Source organism: Embiotoca jacksoni, unplaced genomic scaffold (assembly GCF_022577435.1).
Source record: "Embiotoca jacksoni isolate LCO1_2020_lvr unplaced genomic scaffold, fEmbJac1.0.p SCAF_55, whole genome shotgun sequence".
Classification (NCBI taxonomy): Eukaryota; Metazoa; Chordata; class Actinopteri; family Embiotocidae; genus Embiotoca; species Embiotoca jacksoni.
The window spans coordinates 286916-304415 of NW_027185409.1; the positions used below are offsets into that span (position 1 = coordinate 286916).

General features: G+C 42.6%; 2 protein-coding genes across 4 annotated transcripts in view; one reads left to right on the forward strand and one right to left on the reverse strand.

Moving 5' to 3' along the window:
* Nucleotides 1-11911, reverse strand: part of ranbp10 (RAN binding protein 10) — a 27506-nt gene extending 15595 nt beyond the window's left edge. For all 3 annotated transcript variants that reach the window (XR_011179437.1, XM_069172704.1, XM_069172703.1), the window contains exons 1-3: nucleotides 11712-11911; nucleotides 2508-2619; nucleotides 556-608 (exon numbers count right to left, since the gene is read on the reverse strand). Coding sequence is in view for 2 of the 3 variants with exons in the window: in XM_069172704.1 (XP_069028805.1) it covers nucleotides 556-608; nucleotides 2508-2619; nucleotides 11712-11910 (364 nt within the window). In the remaining variant the exon portion in view is untranslated. The remainder of the gene's footprint in view (nucleotides 1-555; nucleotides 609-2507; nucleotides 2620-11711) is intronic.
* Nucleotides 11912-12074: 163 nt separating this feature from the next.
* Nucleotides 12075-17500, forward strand: part of tsnaxip1 (translin-associated factor X interacting protein 1) — a 5957-nt gene continuing 531 nt past the window's right edge. The window contains exons 1-10 of the mRNA XM_069172705.1: nucleotides 12075-12223; nucleotides 12747-12838; nucleotides 12987-13089; nucleotides 13272-13412; nucleotides 13537-13630; nucleotides 15141-15337; nucleotides 15506-15647; nucleotides 16340-16506; nucleotides 16624-16725; nucleotides 17323-17426. Of these exons, the coding sequence (XP_069028806.1) occupies nucleotides 12783-12838; nucleotides 12987-13089; nucleotides 13272-13412; nucleotides 13537-13630; nucleotides 15141-15337; nucleotides 15506-15647; nucleotides 16340-16506; nucleotides 16624-16725; nucleotides 17323-17426 (1106 nt within the window). The 5' untranslated portion in view covers nucleotides 12075-12223; nucleotides 12747-12782. The remainder of the gene's footprint in view (nucleotides 12224-12746; nucleotides 12839-12986; nucleotides 13090-13271; nucleotides 13413-13536; nucleotides 13631-15140; nucleotides 15338-15505; nucleotides 15648-16339; nucleotides 16507-16623; nucleotides 16726-17322; nucleotides 17427-17500) is intronic.

Below are 17500 nucleotides of genomic sequence, written 5' to 3' on the forward strand. Positions count from 1 at the left end.
CATGTTGTTAATGTTGTTCCCACAGACTGCATATAAAAAGTGTTCGTAGCTTCCGGCTCTGAAAAATGAAGCCGATGCAGAAGTGCCCTTAAACTGCAATACCACCGAGTGCCACTAGAGGTTGCCTCCAAAAAGCCTCCGGCTCCATAGACTCCCATTCAACTTCTCGTAAAATTCTCAATCAATACAATTTCTCTGGTGTTGTTAGCTAAAGTCGCTCCTTCTGATTAGTTTTCTGGAGTTCCATCTGAGAATAATCCCTCATTCATCATTAAATAAGTTTCAAAAAGCCTTTTTTTTTTTTTTTTTGGGGGGGGGGGGGTCTGTTTGATTGACAGGCCTAGTATCGCAGAGTGTCCAATCAAATCGAGTTAGATCCACCGCTCCCTCCCCCCTCGCTCGTCCAAATATGGTCACTTCCTGCTCCAAACCGTTCGGGACAATTCCGAACTTCAGGTTTCATAACGGCCGTCCACAAACCGACGGGTGACATCGCTGCTGGTCACATCTCGGAGGGAGGAGGGAGGGGTGTGAGGGGGTGGGGGGGTTACTCACCAGGCAGTCGGTTCATGTTGACTCCCTGGGCGGACAGGCCGATGCCCATGTACCTGCACACACAAATGAGAAGACACTCTCAGTGCGGTTGTTTCTTAAACACGCATCACATTCAAACAGGCAGATCAGCTTCTTCCGAAAGCTTTGGAAAAAAAATTTAATTAAAAAAAATACTCAAATACAGCTTATATTTAGATGAGTGTCAGGCAGAGGTAACTTTGAATCAACCGTCTTTGATCTCCTTTCGTTTTCTTTTTTTCTAAGCGCGTGGACTAACTCATCGCCGAGGGAACTCGGGAGAGAGAGTCCGAACATCAAGAGTATAAAAGCTCAGGGGTCAGAGGTGACATCTTAAGTCCGTCACACGAGGATAAGCGCTCGGCCCGCGTCATTTTCATGTAAGTAAGCTTAGGAAAGTCAATTGAACAAGTCATCAATGCTGTCGGTTGAATGTGTTTTAGCACATGCTGAGGTCATCACTTAAATCCCAGCAAATAAGCATCTGGTCGGAGCTGCGTGGATTAGCCTCATTCACAAGTTTCCTGCTTTTTCAATTCAATAAACTCTACGATGCAAAAAGGATGAAGAAAGAGTCGCAGACGCGAGATCAGCGGAGGAGGATGAAGATGTTTTTGAGAGGAAGTTGTCAAATGAGTTTCGCAGTTTGCGCAAAGCCGTCTGAAAATAATCCCGTCATTAATTAGAAAATAAGCCTCAAAAAGACGTGTTTGATTGACAGGCCTGTGGCGCAGTCAGGTTTCTGCTGTCGGTGGGGCGGGATGTAGTATCGTCGGGTTTCCAATCGTATCGCGTTAAATCCACCACTAGCTCCTCCCCCCTTCAGCTCGTCCAAATATGGTCACTTCCTGCTCCAAAATGCGCCGAGCAGAGATGGCGACGTGCCAAAAAACTCCGATCTCGAGGCTTCATAACGGCCGTTCAACAAACCGACAAGTGACGTCGCCGTTGGTTGCCGCTCAGCTCAGAAGCGAAGCTTTGAAATTTCAGTTTCGACTTTAAGGCTTGGTTTTACTTTGTTTAGATTTATTTCAGTCTTCTTTTTGTAGCTCAGTTTCAGGGGTATATAGATCCAGTACACACGTTATTACAGTGGAACGACTCGTGCAGCGTTTCCTGTCTCACGGGTTTTGTTTTTGTTTTTTATCTGCCCAGTATGAATGAAAGAAATTAGTTTAATAGCGCTTGTGATGCGCTCATGTTGTGTCGCAACTTGCGCGTAAATTGCCTACGTCGACTCTGCTCAGCGGCTCGAGACGCAGGAAAGCTGTTTAAACATACCAGACAGTCCCGACTTCACAAAGACTCTTTCACAACGCAGGTTTGTTCTGCTGCTCAACTGGGGAGCGGTTAACATGATGCAACCTGACACTTTTCTTGGGGGTGGGGGGTGGAGGACAGTTTCAGCTCCAATCAGGTCAGAAAGAAGTGAGTTTTGAAATCCAAACACACACGGCAAAGAAATAAAACTGATCAACAACTTTATCAATCCCAGAAGATGCTCGCACCGTTTGACACTTAAGACCATCTTGGGGCAAACGATGCTGGATTAGTTCAATCTAATTCTAAATATTATTCTTCATTACACGCAAGACTTTTTTTTTTTTTTTTTTTTTTTTTTAAAGAGTTTTGACACGTGTGTGTTGTTCACTATATAGTCAGATCACATGAGGAGCTGATGAGGAGACGGTTTAGGGCTGAAAAGGTTCGAATATTGTGGGAAGAGGTGAAAACCTGCTTGACGGGAACATTGTTCTCCTTAAATCAGCTGAACGCACAATTAAAACTAATACCAGGAAACGCCGGCAGTTACTGCGTCGGAATATTTTTTTTTTAGCTTTTGGGGCGTATTGGAAAATGTTATGGGCGCGCACGGTTACCGCGGTAACGCACGTAAGGATCCCAAAAGCGCGCAAAAAGTGTTATCTGCTCACCCGTCTCGACCTTTGCTGACAATCTTGACTTCGAAGTAGTAGATCCCGCAGGCGGCGGGGATCGGGTGCGTGGCTCGCACTGATGCCGCGTCCTTGTGGTTCTTGCCATGGCCTGCAAACAGAGAAGCACAAGGTGAACAAACATGGTGGCATGAAGCTTGATGTTTTCCAATATTCATTTTAGAAGAACATGGGGCCTGTATTTGCTGCAAAGATGGTCTGAAAGAAGTTTCACTCTTAACTGCCTTAGTTAGCGCTTAGCAATAATATATTCATATATATATATAAAATATAATATAATCATTTAGTTCTAATCTCTTTTTATTATATTTTTTGTTGTCAAAGTTGCAAAAAAATAAAATCATAAAAGTGACGTAGCTGTGCAAACAAGCCATCTGTGATACAGGGGCTACATCTGCTGTCAAAATAAGAGCTTAAAACGCTGTTCACTAAATATTAATTCACCACATAAGCCGACTGTACGCACAAAAGGTCCGGTCTCTTATAGTAATTTAACACACAGTATTCCACGTTTCGACGAGAAGACCACATTTCCCAGAAACCCCGTCACTTCCAGTTTTCCAGAGAAGGAGCAGAGTCACGCTAACTGTAAACGAGGAATGTATTTTTATTTGTATTTCCGTTAGGTTTGCGTAGAAAGACTACTTTCAGCAGAGCTTCTGTTGACGGCATTTTTTGTGAATTTTTTTTTTTTTTTTAAACGGGATTTCTTTTTTTGCCAGGTTGTTATTTCTTAAAGAGTGATCTAAAGTTTCAGCGAGCCGATGTCAGAGGCCGGTGAACAATAAAGCCAAACAACTACAAGACGCTACTTTAGCTCAACGGGGTCGACGCTACCGTCCGAGGTCAAGAGCATAGCTTCTTTTTCAACAGAAAAAATATTACATCTGTTGATATTTTTGTTGAATAACTGATTGAAAAAGCAAATTTTTAATTTTTTTTTATTTTATCCTTCTTTTCCCTTCAAGGCTGTATTTGATAAATCCCTCTTAGTCGTACTTCATTTTCTTATAAGTCTTGCATATCCACATATCAGACTCTTGACGTGATGCATTGGGACCTACAGCAACAATGAAAATCTGGCGATCATCAGTCAGGCGCACGTTAAGCTCAAAAGAGGACTGACTTTCCTCCCCGCTGATCCAGTCTTCTGTTGCGACGACTCTCTCCTCTTACGGGATTATAAACGGCCATCGATTCGTCGCGCGGAGATAACGGGACTCTACGTTGGGCCTCGTGGTGCAGATGTAAACAACGGGGTCACCGGGCTCGTGCTTTGTGTCTGGACCGATTAGATTCACGAGCACAACAGTCATTACTGTCCGTCATTCTATATTCAGATCGCTGCTTACGCAATCCCTCGGGTCATGAGAGAGAGAGGGAGAGAGAGAGAGAGAGAGAGACTGCCGTGTTCGGTAGCGTGTTGTATAACTGCCTCCTCAGTAAGCATGTGCATCTCTTTCTGTTTCCGTGTAATCGCACAATTGACCGAGTTCACCTGTTGTGATACATAAAAAGTCTCTGAGCTCCCTGTGTGTGTGTGTGTGTGTGTGTGTGTGTGTGTGTGTGTGTGTGTGTGTGTGTGTGTGTGTGAGAGTGTGTGTGTGTGTGTGAGTGGTGTGTGTGTGTGTGTGTGTTTGTGTGTGTGTGAGTGAGAGTGAGTGTGTGAGAGAGAGTGTGTGTGTGTGTGTGTGTGTGTGTGTGTGTATGTGTGTGTGTGTGTGTGTGTGTGTGTGTGTGTGTGTGGTGTGTGTGTGAGTGTGTGAGTGCGTGTGAAATGTTGAGAGGCTGTAACCTTAAACGAAGCAACTGGCTGTCAGCAGACACCTTGAAGCTGCTGCTGTGTGTGTGAGTGTGTGTGTGTGTGTGTGCGAGAGACATGAGCCTCGGTCAACAACATACAGCCAGTCGGGGACATACAGGACACCACACGGTGACGATCGAATGCGCTAACGGGGAGAAACCGAGCTCGGTGTTCTGCTCTATAATTAACGAAGACACAACGCGACTTTCCCCCCAAAAAACAAATGTATGTCACATCTACGCAAAGACCCACTTTTTACACATTTGCATTTGAGATACGCACAATACGGCAGCTCATCGTAGGAAACGACAGCGTCTCCGACTCTGTTCCGGTTCCGTGACCTCACGAACGGCGCCACGAAAGCCGTCGTTGTTACGTGTTACATGCGTGTGCGACCGGCGTGTGTGCGTGCGATTGTCCGGTCCGATGGGCTGCAGCAACATTCGTATGTCTATTTTTAGACCCTCGGCGGGGGCCAACAGGTCTCTTTACAAGCCGTGTAGATGGCAACTACTTTTAAGGACACCTTCAAAAAAATGACGAGACCCGAGTTCGAAAAATATAATTTTTCACAAATGTGTGTGTGTGTGTGGGGGGGGGGGGGGGGGGGGGGGGGGTGATCAGGTCATTAGCTGTCATATTTAAATAAATAAAAAAACAGGCCATTGTGTTTGTTTGGCTGGATAATTAAGACAAAGATATCCCGCACAGCTGTTGTGTGACGTCCAACCTCCTCCGACCGAGGGTCGAGGGTCAAAGGTCGAGGGGTCTGTGTGTGTGTGTGTGTGTGTGTGTGTGTGTGTGTGTTATAAAATCTATCAGTTCAATAACAGCAAGTTCAATAGAGGCCACGCGGCCGCGTGATGAACTCGTCTCGTCAACAACAGAGTGAAGAGCAGGATGATCCCCATCACGAATGGAGTTAGAGGATTAGATTTAGAATATGACAAAGTTATATCACACCAGTAGGGTGCACTTTAAACTCATCGTTGCCAATAGTTACCAACTAAATAAAATGTGTAATCAAAAATGTATTTCACATTGTGGGGCAAATGCGCTCTCAAAATATAAAATTTTCGTTAGCGCGATCTCCGTTTCCATGGCAACACACGGAGGTATGACAAAGAACTGGTAAAGAAAATAAAAAATGAAAAATGAAGTCATGTCAGCAGACTCTTACGTAAATGTACACAATGTTTACTACTCCAGGAAGTAGGGCCGACCCTTAGCAACGACCCTAGCAACAGAGAGGATATCCAGTCCGTTTTAAATGCTCTCTAGGGATCGTTTCTGAAACTGAATAAATACAGCACATAGAAACACGAAACTGCTCAGCTAGCTCAGTCTGGTTGAAAAAATAAAATATCGATGGAGTCGTGTCATTTTTAAGATTTTAGCACTGTGTCGTGTTAAAAACCAAACCGGTTAAGCTAGTCGCCGTGACTATCCGTGGTGTTACGGTACGGGTGCTCGGAGCGACCAAAAAAAACAACAACAAAAAAGAAAAAAAGACCCGATTTCGCCAAATAGGTTACATTTAATATAACAAGTAAAAACAACATAATACTGCATATTATATGAAATTATATTCCAATTATATATTCCCATTGAGAAGGCGAAGTGATATTTCTAGTGATGAGCAGGGTGTGTGTTGTCACGGTGATCTGAGCACGTTCCAAATGTTCAGTTGACCAATCGGATGGCTGGGTCGGAGCGACTTGTTGAATCGGTACAGCTTGAAAGAGAGAATTAATGGCACTCAGACTAAAGGATTTTGCATTATTTTTTCACCTGACATCTTTTTCTCAAAAGGAAACCAAATTCTCCCTTTGATTGAAGGGATTAATAAATTGTTGTCTTTTGGCGTTTTCTTTTAACGTTTCATCCGTTCAGGAGCAATTTCGCATCTAAAAAACCCCCAAAACAAAACAAAAAAACATGAATAGAAGTGTCTGGGCATCGGGCCACGCGGGGCAAGGCTACATATTGCCTCGTGTTTGCGAGTACACAGATTCACTTTGTAGCTCCTGGTTTGGCCTCCCTTTAAAGCAGATTGTGCTCCACTGCAAACACCTTGACGCCGCGAGCCGCCGAGAAGATACGACGGCCTCGCCATTATCTTTCTGACCGTTATTATGAGCGGCAAAGCGGGGGGGGGAGGGGTGTTAGCTCAGCTCCAACTTAGAGAGACCGTCAGGAGACTCCTTGGAGTTACATTGAAATAAAAATCCAGAAAAAAAACCACGCACATTTCAGCTCAAATAAAAAGGAAGCATACACTGTTAGGATCTGGTTGCCTTGGTATAATGTGACAAAACACTCCCGTGTTTGTTCTCAACATTCTGCTGACGCGGCACAAATGCGACATAAGATGAAGGCTGCATGACGATTGCTTAAACCTATGACCCAAAAACTGTTATGTGGGGGTAACTTTAAGGAAGAATAGCTTGTTTACTGAGAATACCAACGAGCCAATACCAATGAAATGGTTACCGGGACTACAGATTTTCAGATATCTTATTAGACCTCTTGTCAGGTTTTGTTGCACCTGTTTGAATGGGACAAGTCGCACCTTTTCTTTCTTAGTCGATACACTGAAATTGAACCGCGTCTATTGACCTCCCGCTTTTTCAATGTGGAAACAATCCCAAGCACCAACCGACGGCGGCAGAGTTACCGTAACGGGTGCCGGCCTGTGACGGTTTCGGAGTCGGGCTTAACGACACTGCAAACGGGGAGAAAATGCAAAGCCAGGAATCAAAACCGCCGGCGACACAACAAAGTTTAAACCTCCTGAAAGTCACAGCCGACCTCCGTAGTTTTGCCTAATTTCAACCTTAAACTTTACCCCTTAGAAACAGGGTATCCACAAAACATGACCGTGACATCGGCTCTGAAACGTGGAACATAACGGTACTTTTCAGGAAATGTGATAATAAATTGATGTGTGATACGGCAGCTCCTCGCGTATCCAATTCAGCTTCAATGACAGTTGCAAAATACCATATTGATTGTTTTAAATCTAGCAGTTGAAAACGTCCGACCTCGAAATGAAATGAAATACAGCATTAGGAGAAGTTAAACCAACCACACAAAAAAGCCAGAGACATACGAATGTAGAAGTGTGTGACTTTTTTTTAAAAACGGAACTACGCAGAGATCCTTTGAACATTTCAACAAGCTTGTCTTTGAAAGAACAACAACTTAAACCAAACCAAACCAAAAATAAAAAAGGATTCCAGCGTCTGAGTATATGTTTGGATTGGCTCATAACTGGACTGGAGGAAGTATCAATTAATGTCCAAAAAAAACCATGTTTTTGAAAGTTGAAGTGGTTTAAAACTGGTTATGCACAGCTACAGCAGGTCCAAGCCCGATCCTGGTTCAGTCACAAGAACCAAATGCATCCCAGAACCGGTAAATACAAAATAAGTCCAATTTCAGTTGCGTCACCGCACAAAAAATTAAATGCAGCCACAAGACACCTAAAAAAAACATGGTGCTGAAGCCGTAACTCTGATGAGCACAAGATTTCTCACTTCTAAATTGAACATGACCTTTCGTTTTGACGGGTCATAAAAGTAGCACGATGTTTGATCCACTTGGACCGGTCCAAGGTGTCCCGAAGGCTCCGAGGGGCCGCTGGTGCTTGCTGCGATGAGCAATTAGGTCCTCGCATAATGAAACCTGAAAACCTTTGTCTCCATCCTCTTGGCACTCGGTCACCCCCCCCTCCCCCTCCCCAAATGGATGGACGGACCCCGCCAAGGTTCCAAGGCACAGCCGGGGATTGGGAGAGGGTCCGGTACCCTTTGGCGACCTCAGGATTGTTTTGTTTTTTTGCAGATGATGTAGTTCTGTTATCTTTTCCAGGCTGTGACCTCCCTGACCTGACTGTGAAGTGGTTTTGGGTGAAGGGGGTCAGCTCCTCGGGATTCAGGCTGCAAGGTGCCCCTCCCCCCACCCCCCATCAGGAGCCAACATTAGAGGTCGAGTGTCTTAACCAAGGGCACTTTGTCATGTGGACAGGAGGATCTGGGCGGATGGAAACCACCAACCTTATGATTAGTGGGAGTTTGATAACCACCAGTGAGTGAAAGGACGCTAAAAAAAAATCTTGTTTTTTTTTTATCCCGAAGCTCCGTAAAACTCCAGGTTTCTTCATCAAGGACCTGGTCGTCAGGTTTGAGGAGCAACTTTAAGTTCAGGGAGGCCAGTTTCTGACACTTCTTCTATTCTGTGTTGTGAATATTCAGCACTTGCTGGCTGCGAGTATCTACAGACTCTCATTTCGTCTCACGGCAACAACAGAATGACTTGTAGTTTATAGACAAAGATCTATATCGAGATATAATTGTTAGCAGTTTTATAGGATTAGCGACATTAGCTAACTAATAATATAAGCGCTTTCTTGGTCAAGACCAGATAATCAAGTGTGAATGTTGCTCTTGGACTGTTTTTTTTTTGTTTGTTGATTAGTGTGTTCATTTGCTGGTAAAAAATGTGTAGATTTAAGATGCTAATAAAATTAGCTCTGCCACAACAATCGAGAAACAGTCCCGACACGTGTCGTAAAAATCATTTCCCCACATCCGTTCTTTGTAGAAATTAAACAGACAGGATAAAAAAAATTGTTAGTAATTGAGCTGTAATTCTCCTCACAAGTGTACTTTTTTTTATACTTTGGGTAAAACTGTTTCCAGTCTTTGAGCTACACAAAGCTAACCAGCTAACGGTAGCTTCATATTTCTCTCACGTTTGCATATTTATACACAAACATACACATTTTATGACATCAAGGAAGTGAATGTCTTAAAATGCTGCACTATTCCTTTAATGCCACTTGTCATTCACTTTGACTATTTTGATCATTCATTTCACTCTGAAATCAATCAGATATATGAAGTAGCAAAGAAATAGTTGCCTAAACTTTTGTTTTGAAAGGTTCTATATAAATAAATCTTTATTTGCTTATCATAATGACATATGATAAAAGGATAATAGTGTTTATCGTACAAACATAATATAAAATCCACAGAGAAATGTCACATTTTCTAATAAAGTCCTTAAAGAGCTTAGTCATCGTGGAAGGTGCAGCCATGTCGAGTATATCTTAGAAATATAATAATACTTTAGAGGAGCCCAAACAACACTATATATATATATATATATATATATTCATAAATTAACATTTGAATAAATCCAATAAAGCAGTGACTTTCTTCGTGGACCAAAGAGGTGTTGTTTCTGTAACAGAGAAGATCACATCACTTGCTGTATTCATGCTAAGTCATTATGCCTGCTCATGTTTCTATCTGGATCGTCGAGACTGGGCAGATTCATCTGTGCCGGTGCACGTCGGGATTTAGGTAGACGCTGCATGGCCTTGAACAGAGAAAAAAATTGGCACACTGGTCAAAATAGCATCCAAACCACAAGGGGTGAGGGGGAACAGAGCAGGAGCTGGAACAACCGGCAGGGAAAAAAAAAAAAAGATCCTACACACTCCAGAAACGAGAACCTATTTATATGTCATCCCCTCAAACAATTGTGCAGTGTCACTCTAATCTCTGCACTTTTTTTTTCTTTCTACAGACATAAAAACTCAACGCCCTACATAACCTCAACGACAATACAATGATCCTCAAAAAAAATGTAAACACAAAACCAGATTACACTGGAAGGTATATGAAAACAAGCTCTATTTTGTCACCAACACAAATCAACATCCACGGATATGAATTTAATAGATAAATTGAATGTAGGCTTTTTTTTTTAATTATTCAATTTGATCACTTTCACCAGCAAGGGGACCTGATCAATTATGCATTAAATGGTCTGTGGGGTTATATCTGGCTATCCACCCTAGACTGGATTTAAACAAATAGGAGCGTCCCTGCTATTTATAAACTGTAGGATCACAAATACAGCCTTTTTTTCTTTTTTTTTCCCAAATGCAGCTTTCTGTATCCTCTCATCCTCTGCACTGATGTAAAACAAGCCAACATGGGCCTTAAAAGTGTGTCCTTGCTAATGCATTTATGGAGATCTTTCACAGCCTTGACAACTGAGCTCTGCTGCTACTGGTAGGAAGGAAGGAGGTGGTGAGATGGGGGAAGGGGGAGGCTGCCCTGACATGTCGCCTGATGGAAAATATCAGGATTTCTTCACATAAGATGTCACCTTTGTTTTGATTTTTAAAGGGAGGTTGGATCAATTCAGCTGCTGCTGTTGTGGTTTAAAATGCCATAGAGGTTGTTTTTTTTTACCGATACACCAGATTTATTGCAAAGATCGGTACATTTGGCCTAATGTGCTGCGCAGAGGGGCCTCCTGTCCTCACAGCAGCTGGTGCCTGCTGGAGACTGGACCTGAGGCTGTTGTTCTGCTCGGGGCACGGGCGACACACACACACACACACACACACACACACACGTGAATGGAGTTGGACCGGTTGCTTCCATGATTTACGAATTCTGGAGAAAAAAAAAATACTTCCAGAACAGTGCACTCTGAAATCACGCGAGAATACACAACAAATATCAGTTGTTGTTTTTTTAATATAGAATATATATGCATACATACATATATATTCTATATTGCTGCCAGCTAGAGTCCCCACCCCCCAAAAAAAACAACAACACAATAACCAGCATCGACGTTACACTACACAAGTTTGGCTCGTGTCCATCTTGTGTGCTGTTGTTTTTCAGTGCAGCGTTGGCCACAGCTCGGTGAGCTAACGTTAGCCACAAGGCTAACTGCTGTATTAGCATTAAAAGATGTAGCATTCGCGTTAGCCTCCCCGTTCAGTTTGAATACCATCCAGTTAGCTCATCGGCGTCGTTGTTGCTGCCAGTGGGCCTCCCCCCCCCCCCCACCACCACCACCACCACCACCACCACCACCCTCCTCCCCTCTTTTCCAGCAAAAAAAAAAACACAACTATGGAGGACGTCAGATACACAAGTCCAGCTTATTTCTTTCTTTTTTTTTTTTTTTTTACGGGAAACAAACAACGCCACAAACTGTAAATAAACAAATAAACAAAGAGTGGGGAGGGGGAGGGGGGGGGCGTGTTGGGTGAAGGTGAATGCTCGAGACCAACTGTCAGGGGTTTATTCTTGATCATTTCCTGAAACAAAGCGAGGTTTAGAGGACAGGAGAGGCAGCTCAGACTAGATTTACCAGGACACACACACACACACACACACAGTCAACATAATCGCATAGTGTGTGTGTGTGTGTGTGTGTGTGTGTGTGTGAGAGACACCCCCCCCTCCCCCCTCCCCAACAACACACTGTCAGATCCGAGCTGCTCGTTGTGACCCCCACACGTTCAGAGCCCCATCAGGGATGTTTAAAGCCGGCTCTCTGACCTTTGTAATGGACCCGCAGGTTGTTCTGTGACAGCCCGATGTAGCTGTACTTATCCTTGGGGCTCCAGGACCGGGGTAGCGGGGTCTCTTCCTCGTTCACAGCCGGGTAGAGCCGCTTCAGCCGCTCGCTCAGCTCGTGCTCCTGGTAATTAAAAGCAGGATCCCCCAACGGCAGGCTTCCCGCTCCAAGCTCTGCCATCTTTTTTTTGTTTTGTTTTTTTCCTCTCTCTCCTCGGGCCTCTTTGCGTGTCTTATTGTTCGTCTCTTTCTCGTTTCCCCCCTTAAAAAAAAAAAAAAAAGCCCCCGTTTGTCAGTCCGCTGGAGCTGTAAGGCTGAGAGTGAGAGGGACTGAGGGGAGAAAATAGCAGCGGTGTGACATCCCCGGATCAGCAGCAGAATGTACTGTCGGCTCGGAGCGGTGCACTGTGGGTAATGTAGTGCAGCCGCACGCGCAGTTCGATCCGAGCGTGTCTCCAAATGACTACAACGGCTCCGACAACTGTTTCACCGGGGTTTGTTTTTTCTTCTTCTTCTTCTTCTTCCCACCGAGAAAGCTCGCTAGGAAATGTAGTTTTAGGCTTCGACATTTTCGAGAAAATATTATATAAATTAATCTTTAACATCAGAAAATGGAACTTGAATTATTACCACACTGGAAATGAAGTGTAATGTTTAAAAAAAATAAAATAAATAAACATCGTGCCTGCTCATAAAAACACTATAGGAAGTTAAACATTGTATTTATTTCTTTGTAGTTCCTCTGTGATATAAATATAATTGGTTATCATATATCTGTTGCTGTCGCTAGTCAATATTAATGTCACGTATTTTCTAAATAAGGAAAAAAGTTATTCCTTGCACAATTTGTAAAAAAAAAAAAACTAGTTAGGCGCGACGCAGACTACTATATGAGGGGTCTTCTTACGTAGTCCTTCCTTGTTACCATGGAAACCCTGCTACAATGCCGTGCTCTTCGTGATGCTAAAGCCACAACCTTGAGCTTAAAGGAGCAAACGCAACATTTATTTTTTTCAGGAACAAAAGCTCGTTTTTGTCGTAATTCAGATAGAGATGTCACCACTCAAAGAGATAAAGTTTCCGCCTTTATCAACGTCACAAAAACAAAGGCAAGTGATAAAAAAAAATACATTTACACACAGTATAAATACTTGTATCTTCATATTAACTGTAACCAAATATAAATAACTTTTAAACGTTTAAATAACGTTTAAAGCTACTTGTTCTTGTTATTTTTTTTTTAATTTTTAACTTTAGACTTACATATGAGCACAGTCCACAGGATGACACTGGCCTGACGTCAGAGGAAGGGCACGAAGGAGAACGTGACGTTTCTGTCCAACCACGTGCAACAAGAAAGGTAAGAAAGTGGTACTCATGTCTTTACATTGTTATAAAGAGGAATTAAAGTGTCAAAAAAAAATACTATCTCCTCCAGTGTCACCGCAAAGTCCCCATCACAAGTATTGCATTTATATATATATATATATATATATATATATATATATATATATATATGTGTGTGTGTGTTAAATCCTGTAGCTGTGCTGGACAGGAAGCAGTTACATTTACGCAGGCCGTGGCAGAAAGCCTGAACTCCTGCTGCATCTGGAGACCTTTGCGAACAAGGAGCTGCGTGCCATCAACCCACACGAGCCCAAATACCAGGAGCTGAAACTACAGGTGCGATGTTCTCATTTTATAATTTTTAGTTTTGTTTATGCATACATTTTTTTCCAGTCCGATGATTGAGGACTTGCATCCTGTAATCTAAAAAAACCTGTTGTTTTTTTTGGCGGGGCTTCAGGTCTACCGCAGTGTTTTTGGATGTTTCGTGGAAGCGTTCGTCACCTACCGGCCCCTTCTGTCTGCCGTCCAAAAGGAATATGAAAACACTTTAGGTCAGTAGATTTATTAGAAAGCTGGATTGGAATTTACACTCCTACAACTGAATGGAATAAAAGAATAAACAACAAAAAAAAAATAAGTATTTCACCAAAGAAAATGGCTTAACTAAGAGTTTGTTTGGTTCACATTGTTGTCTTTGCATACTTTTACATATAGGTTTTCTAGCAGAATGAAGAGGTGAAGTTTGGTGATAGCACAAAGTTTTATTTGACCCTAAACAAATTAGTGGACGTGCACAGATTTGTTTACATAAACCGTTTTTTACATGGAATTGTTTGACATTTTTGGGTATTATTGCTGATTTGCTTTCCCGTTGAGAGTTGGATGAGAAGATTCATCTCTGGAGATGATTTGCTTAGCTTCGCATACGTAGACTGGGAACAAGGTCAAGAAACAGGTCAGCGTAGCTCTGTTTGAAAGGAAAACACATTTCTAGGATTTTAATTAAAAGAGTTATTTCCAAATATATGCACACTATTAATAGGGATTTATTTATCTTTCTTTTTTTACATATCACCTGTATATTTAGTAATATAATGTTTAATATAATACAGCCAAATCCATCCTACATCAAAAACACCGTTGCACTGTTGTTTAGTTTAATTTAATATTATTCTATTTTTATTTGTATATACATCCATCATCATCCATCATCCATCATCTATCATCCATCATTCATCCATTCAGCATCCATCCATCATCCATCATCCATCCATCATCTATCATCCATCATCCATCATCCATCCATCATCTATCATCCATCATCCATCCATCATCCATCATCCATCTATCCATCATCCATCCATCCATCCATCCATTCATCCATCCATCCATCCATCCATCCATCCATCCATCCATCCATCCATCATCCATCCATCCATCCATCCATCATCCATCTATCCATCATCCATCCATCCATCCATCCATCCATCATCCATCCATCCATCCATCCATCATCCATCCATCCATCCATCCATCCATCCATCCATCCATCCATCCATCCATCATCTATCCATCCATCCATCCATCCATCCATCCATCATCCATCCATCCATCCATCCATCATCCATCTATCCATCATCCATCCATCCATCCATCCATCATCCATCCATCCATCCATCCATCATCCATCCATCCATCCATCCATCCATCCATCCATCCATCATCCATCCATCCATCCATCCATCCATCCATCCATCCATCCATCCATCCATCCATCCATCCATCATCTATCCATCCATCCATCCATCCATCCATCCATCCATCATCCATCCATCCATCCATCCATCCATCCATCCATCATCCATCCATCCATCCATCATCCATCCATCCATCCATCCATCCATCCATCCATCCATCCATCCATCCATCCATCCATCATCAACTTTTTGAAGATGTCTTAGTCACTTTTCTGTCCGTCCAGTAATTGATTGGTGAAACGTTTCAGCCCTTTTGTTTTCTACGCTAGATTCTTCATCTTTGCTTCGCACATGTGTGTTTCAGCGCATCAGCGGGATCAGATCAGAGAACTGGAGCCTCTGCGGTCCCGTCTGAGTCTGGCGACGGAGGCGTGCGAGAGGAAGATCCAGGCTCGTTGGGGGGCGGAGCGGGCTGAGATCGGCGTCCTGAAGAGGGAGAGGAGGCAGCTGCAGAGAGACGTGGAGGCCGTGAGGGAGAAAGAGAAGGCCGCGCAGACGGTGGTACATGGCATACATGTGAAGTGGTTTTTTTTCTAACCACAGTACGAATTAAGTTCATTCAACTGCACGTGAATTCCTACTTCTGTGAGGTTCAGATCAGACGACCAGGTTATTATAAAAATATTATATATATAATATCGTTACTTTCTGCCATTTTTCCTCTGAAAGGTGGAGCATCTGCAGTCGGAGCTGAACCAGCAGTACCTGCAGTACCGGGAGGAGCGCGACGCCCGCAAGCTGCTGATCTGGCAGCTCAACGACCTGACGAGAGGCTCAGTGGAGACGCAGCATCCTGCAGGTGAACACGCAGGTAGAGAGCCGTCAACCGTCCGGCCGTCATTCACTTCGACGATGGCCTGCTGTTTTAATTATGGACAGCAATTATTAATGTCAGATTTAAATATTTCTTGATTTCATTTGGTTTTCTATGTTTTAAACTGAATGTGTTTTTGAGGTTTAAGACAAAAAACAAGCTTTAGGATGTGATGTGATGGACATTTTATAGAGGAAATAATTAAGACAGTAGCATGAAACAAACCCAGATATATTAATTTGTTTGCTGCCCAAAAGTATAAATGTTGTTATTGTTCGGAACTTTTCCTCACTTACTCATAATTTGACAAAGAGTTTCGCAAAGTCAGTCAAAAAAGGTAAAATGTAAAAAAAAAAAGGGCGGAATTGTTTAATATTTTTTGGGAAATACGTTTATTCACTTTCTTGCTGAGAGTAAATGAGAAGATCAGATAAAATACATAAGAACAGATCAAATACATTAGAACAGATCAAATTAAACACAAATAGAGTTAAAATAAAAACATAAGCAATATGCATTTTATATGCCAAAGAATCCAAATATTCCGTCCAATATTTTACTTGAATACGAAGCAAGAAATGTATTTTCTGTTTATAAATACAAAAAAAATCCACCAAATTCCAAAAATTTTTGATGACCAGGAAAAAGAAAGTGTGTCACGCTCTGATGCTTGTTTCCTTTCGTGACAGAGGAGTCTCAAGACCGCGTGGAGCTGCAGCTCGCTCTGCAGGTGTGTCGCGGTGACCTGACCGAAGCCCAGCGGGAGCTCAACGCCATGAGAGCGGACTACTGGGACGTCGTGCCTCGACGCGACTGGGAGGCGCTCGAACTGAAGCACAAGGACGCCCTGCTGCAGGTATTATAACGTAGACACATGCAGTCCGAGTGTAGACACACACACACACACACACACACACGCATGTACACTTATCAATAATTTGCGGCTTAAAAATCATGTTGTTTTATCGTCCAGCTGAAGACGCTGCAGGTCGACTTTGAGCAGCTGAAGAGTGAGTACGACACCCTGCTGGAGCTCCACAAGACAGTCGAGACACGCGTCTCCACCGCTGTGCAGGTGCTTCATATTACATATATATATATATATATATATATATATATATATATATATATATATATATATATTTATATATATATTTATTTCCAGTCAGCTGGATAAAACGAACACAAATGTCAGATTTCTGTCTTTATTTCCCAAATCGTTTTATACCGTTTGAGGTTTGGTGCTTTTTTTTAAAATTATTTTTTAATGACATCATCTTGTTGTTAAATCATCAGTTCAAATCCAAAAGAGCCTCAATATTTTCTCGTACATGGATTAGGGGTACATGCACAGATTTGTTTCAGTAAGTCACGCTAACCTTGATTAAAGGAATAGTTCAACATTTGGCGGCGTGGCTTTTTCTACTTTTCTTACCGAGGTTCAGATGAGAAGATTGACGCTAGCAGTTAGCTTAGCATAAAGACCTGAAAATGGAGAAAAAAAAAAAAAGAAATCTGAACTTTGTTCTGAACTGAGAGATACGACAGCAGGATCCATTTTCCAATCAATTCTCAGCAAAAAAAACCAAAACGAACAAGCGCTTTTCCCCACCGAGATGTTAAACTTTCATTTAACAAGCAGTTTGTTGTTGTTGTTGTTGTTTTTTTCCAGACGGATGAGAGTGAGTCTCAAAGTCAGATTCAATGCGACCAGCCAGAGGAGCCGATCAACTCTGCCGCCCCCGAGAGCGGCGTGCTCGCTGTCCAGGAGTCTAGGTGATATAAATAGACACACACACACACACTCACTCACACACACTCACACTCACACTCACACTCACACATTCACA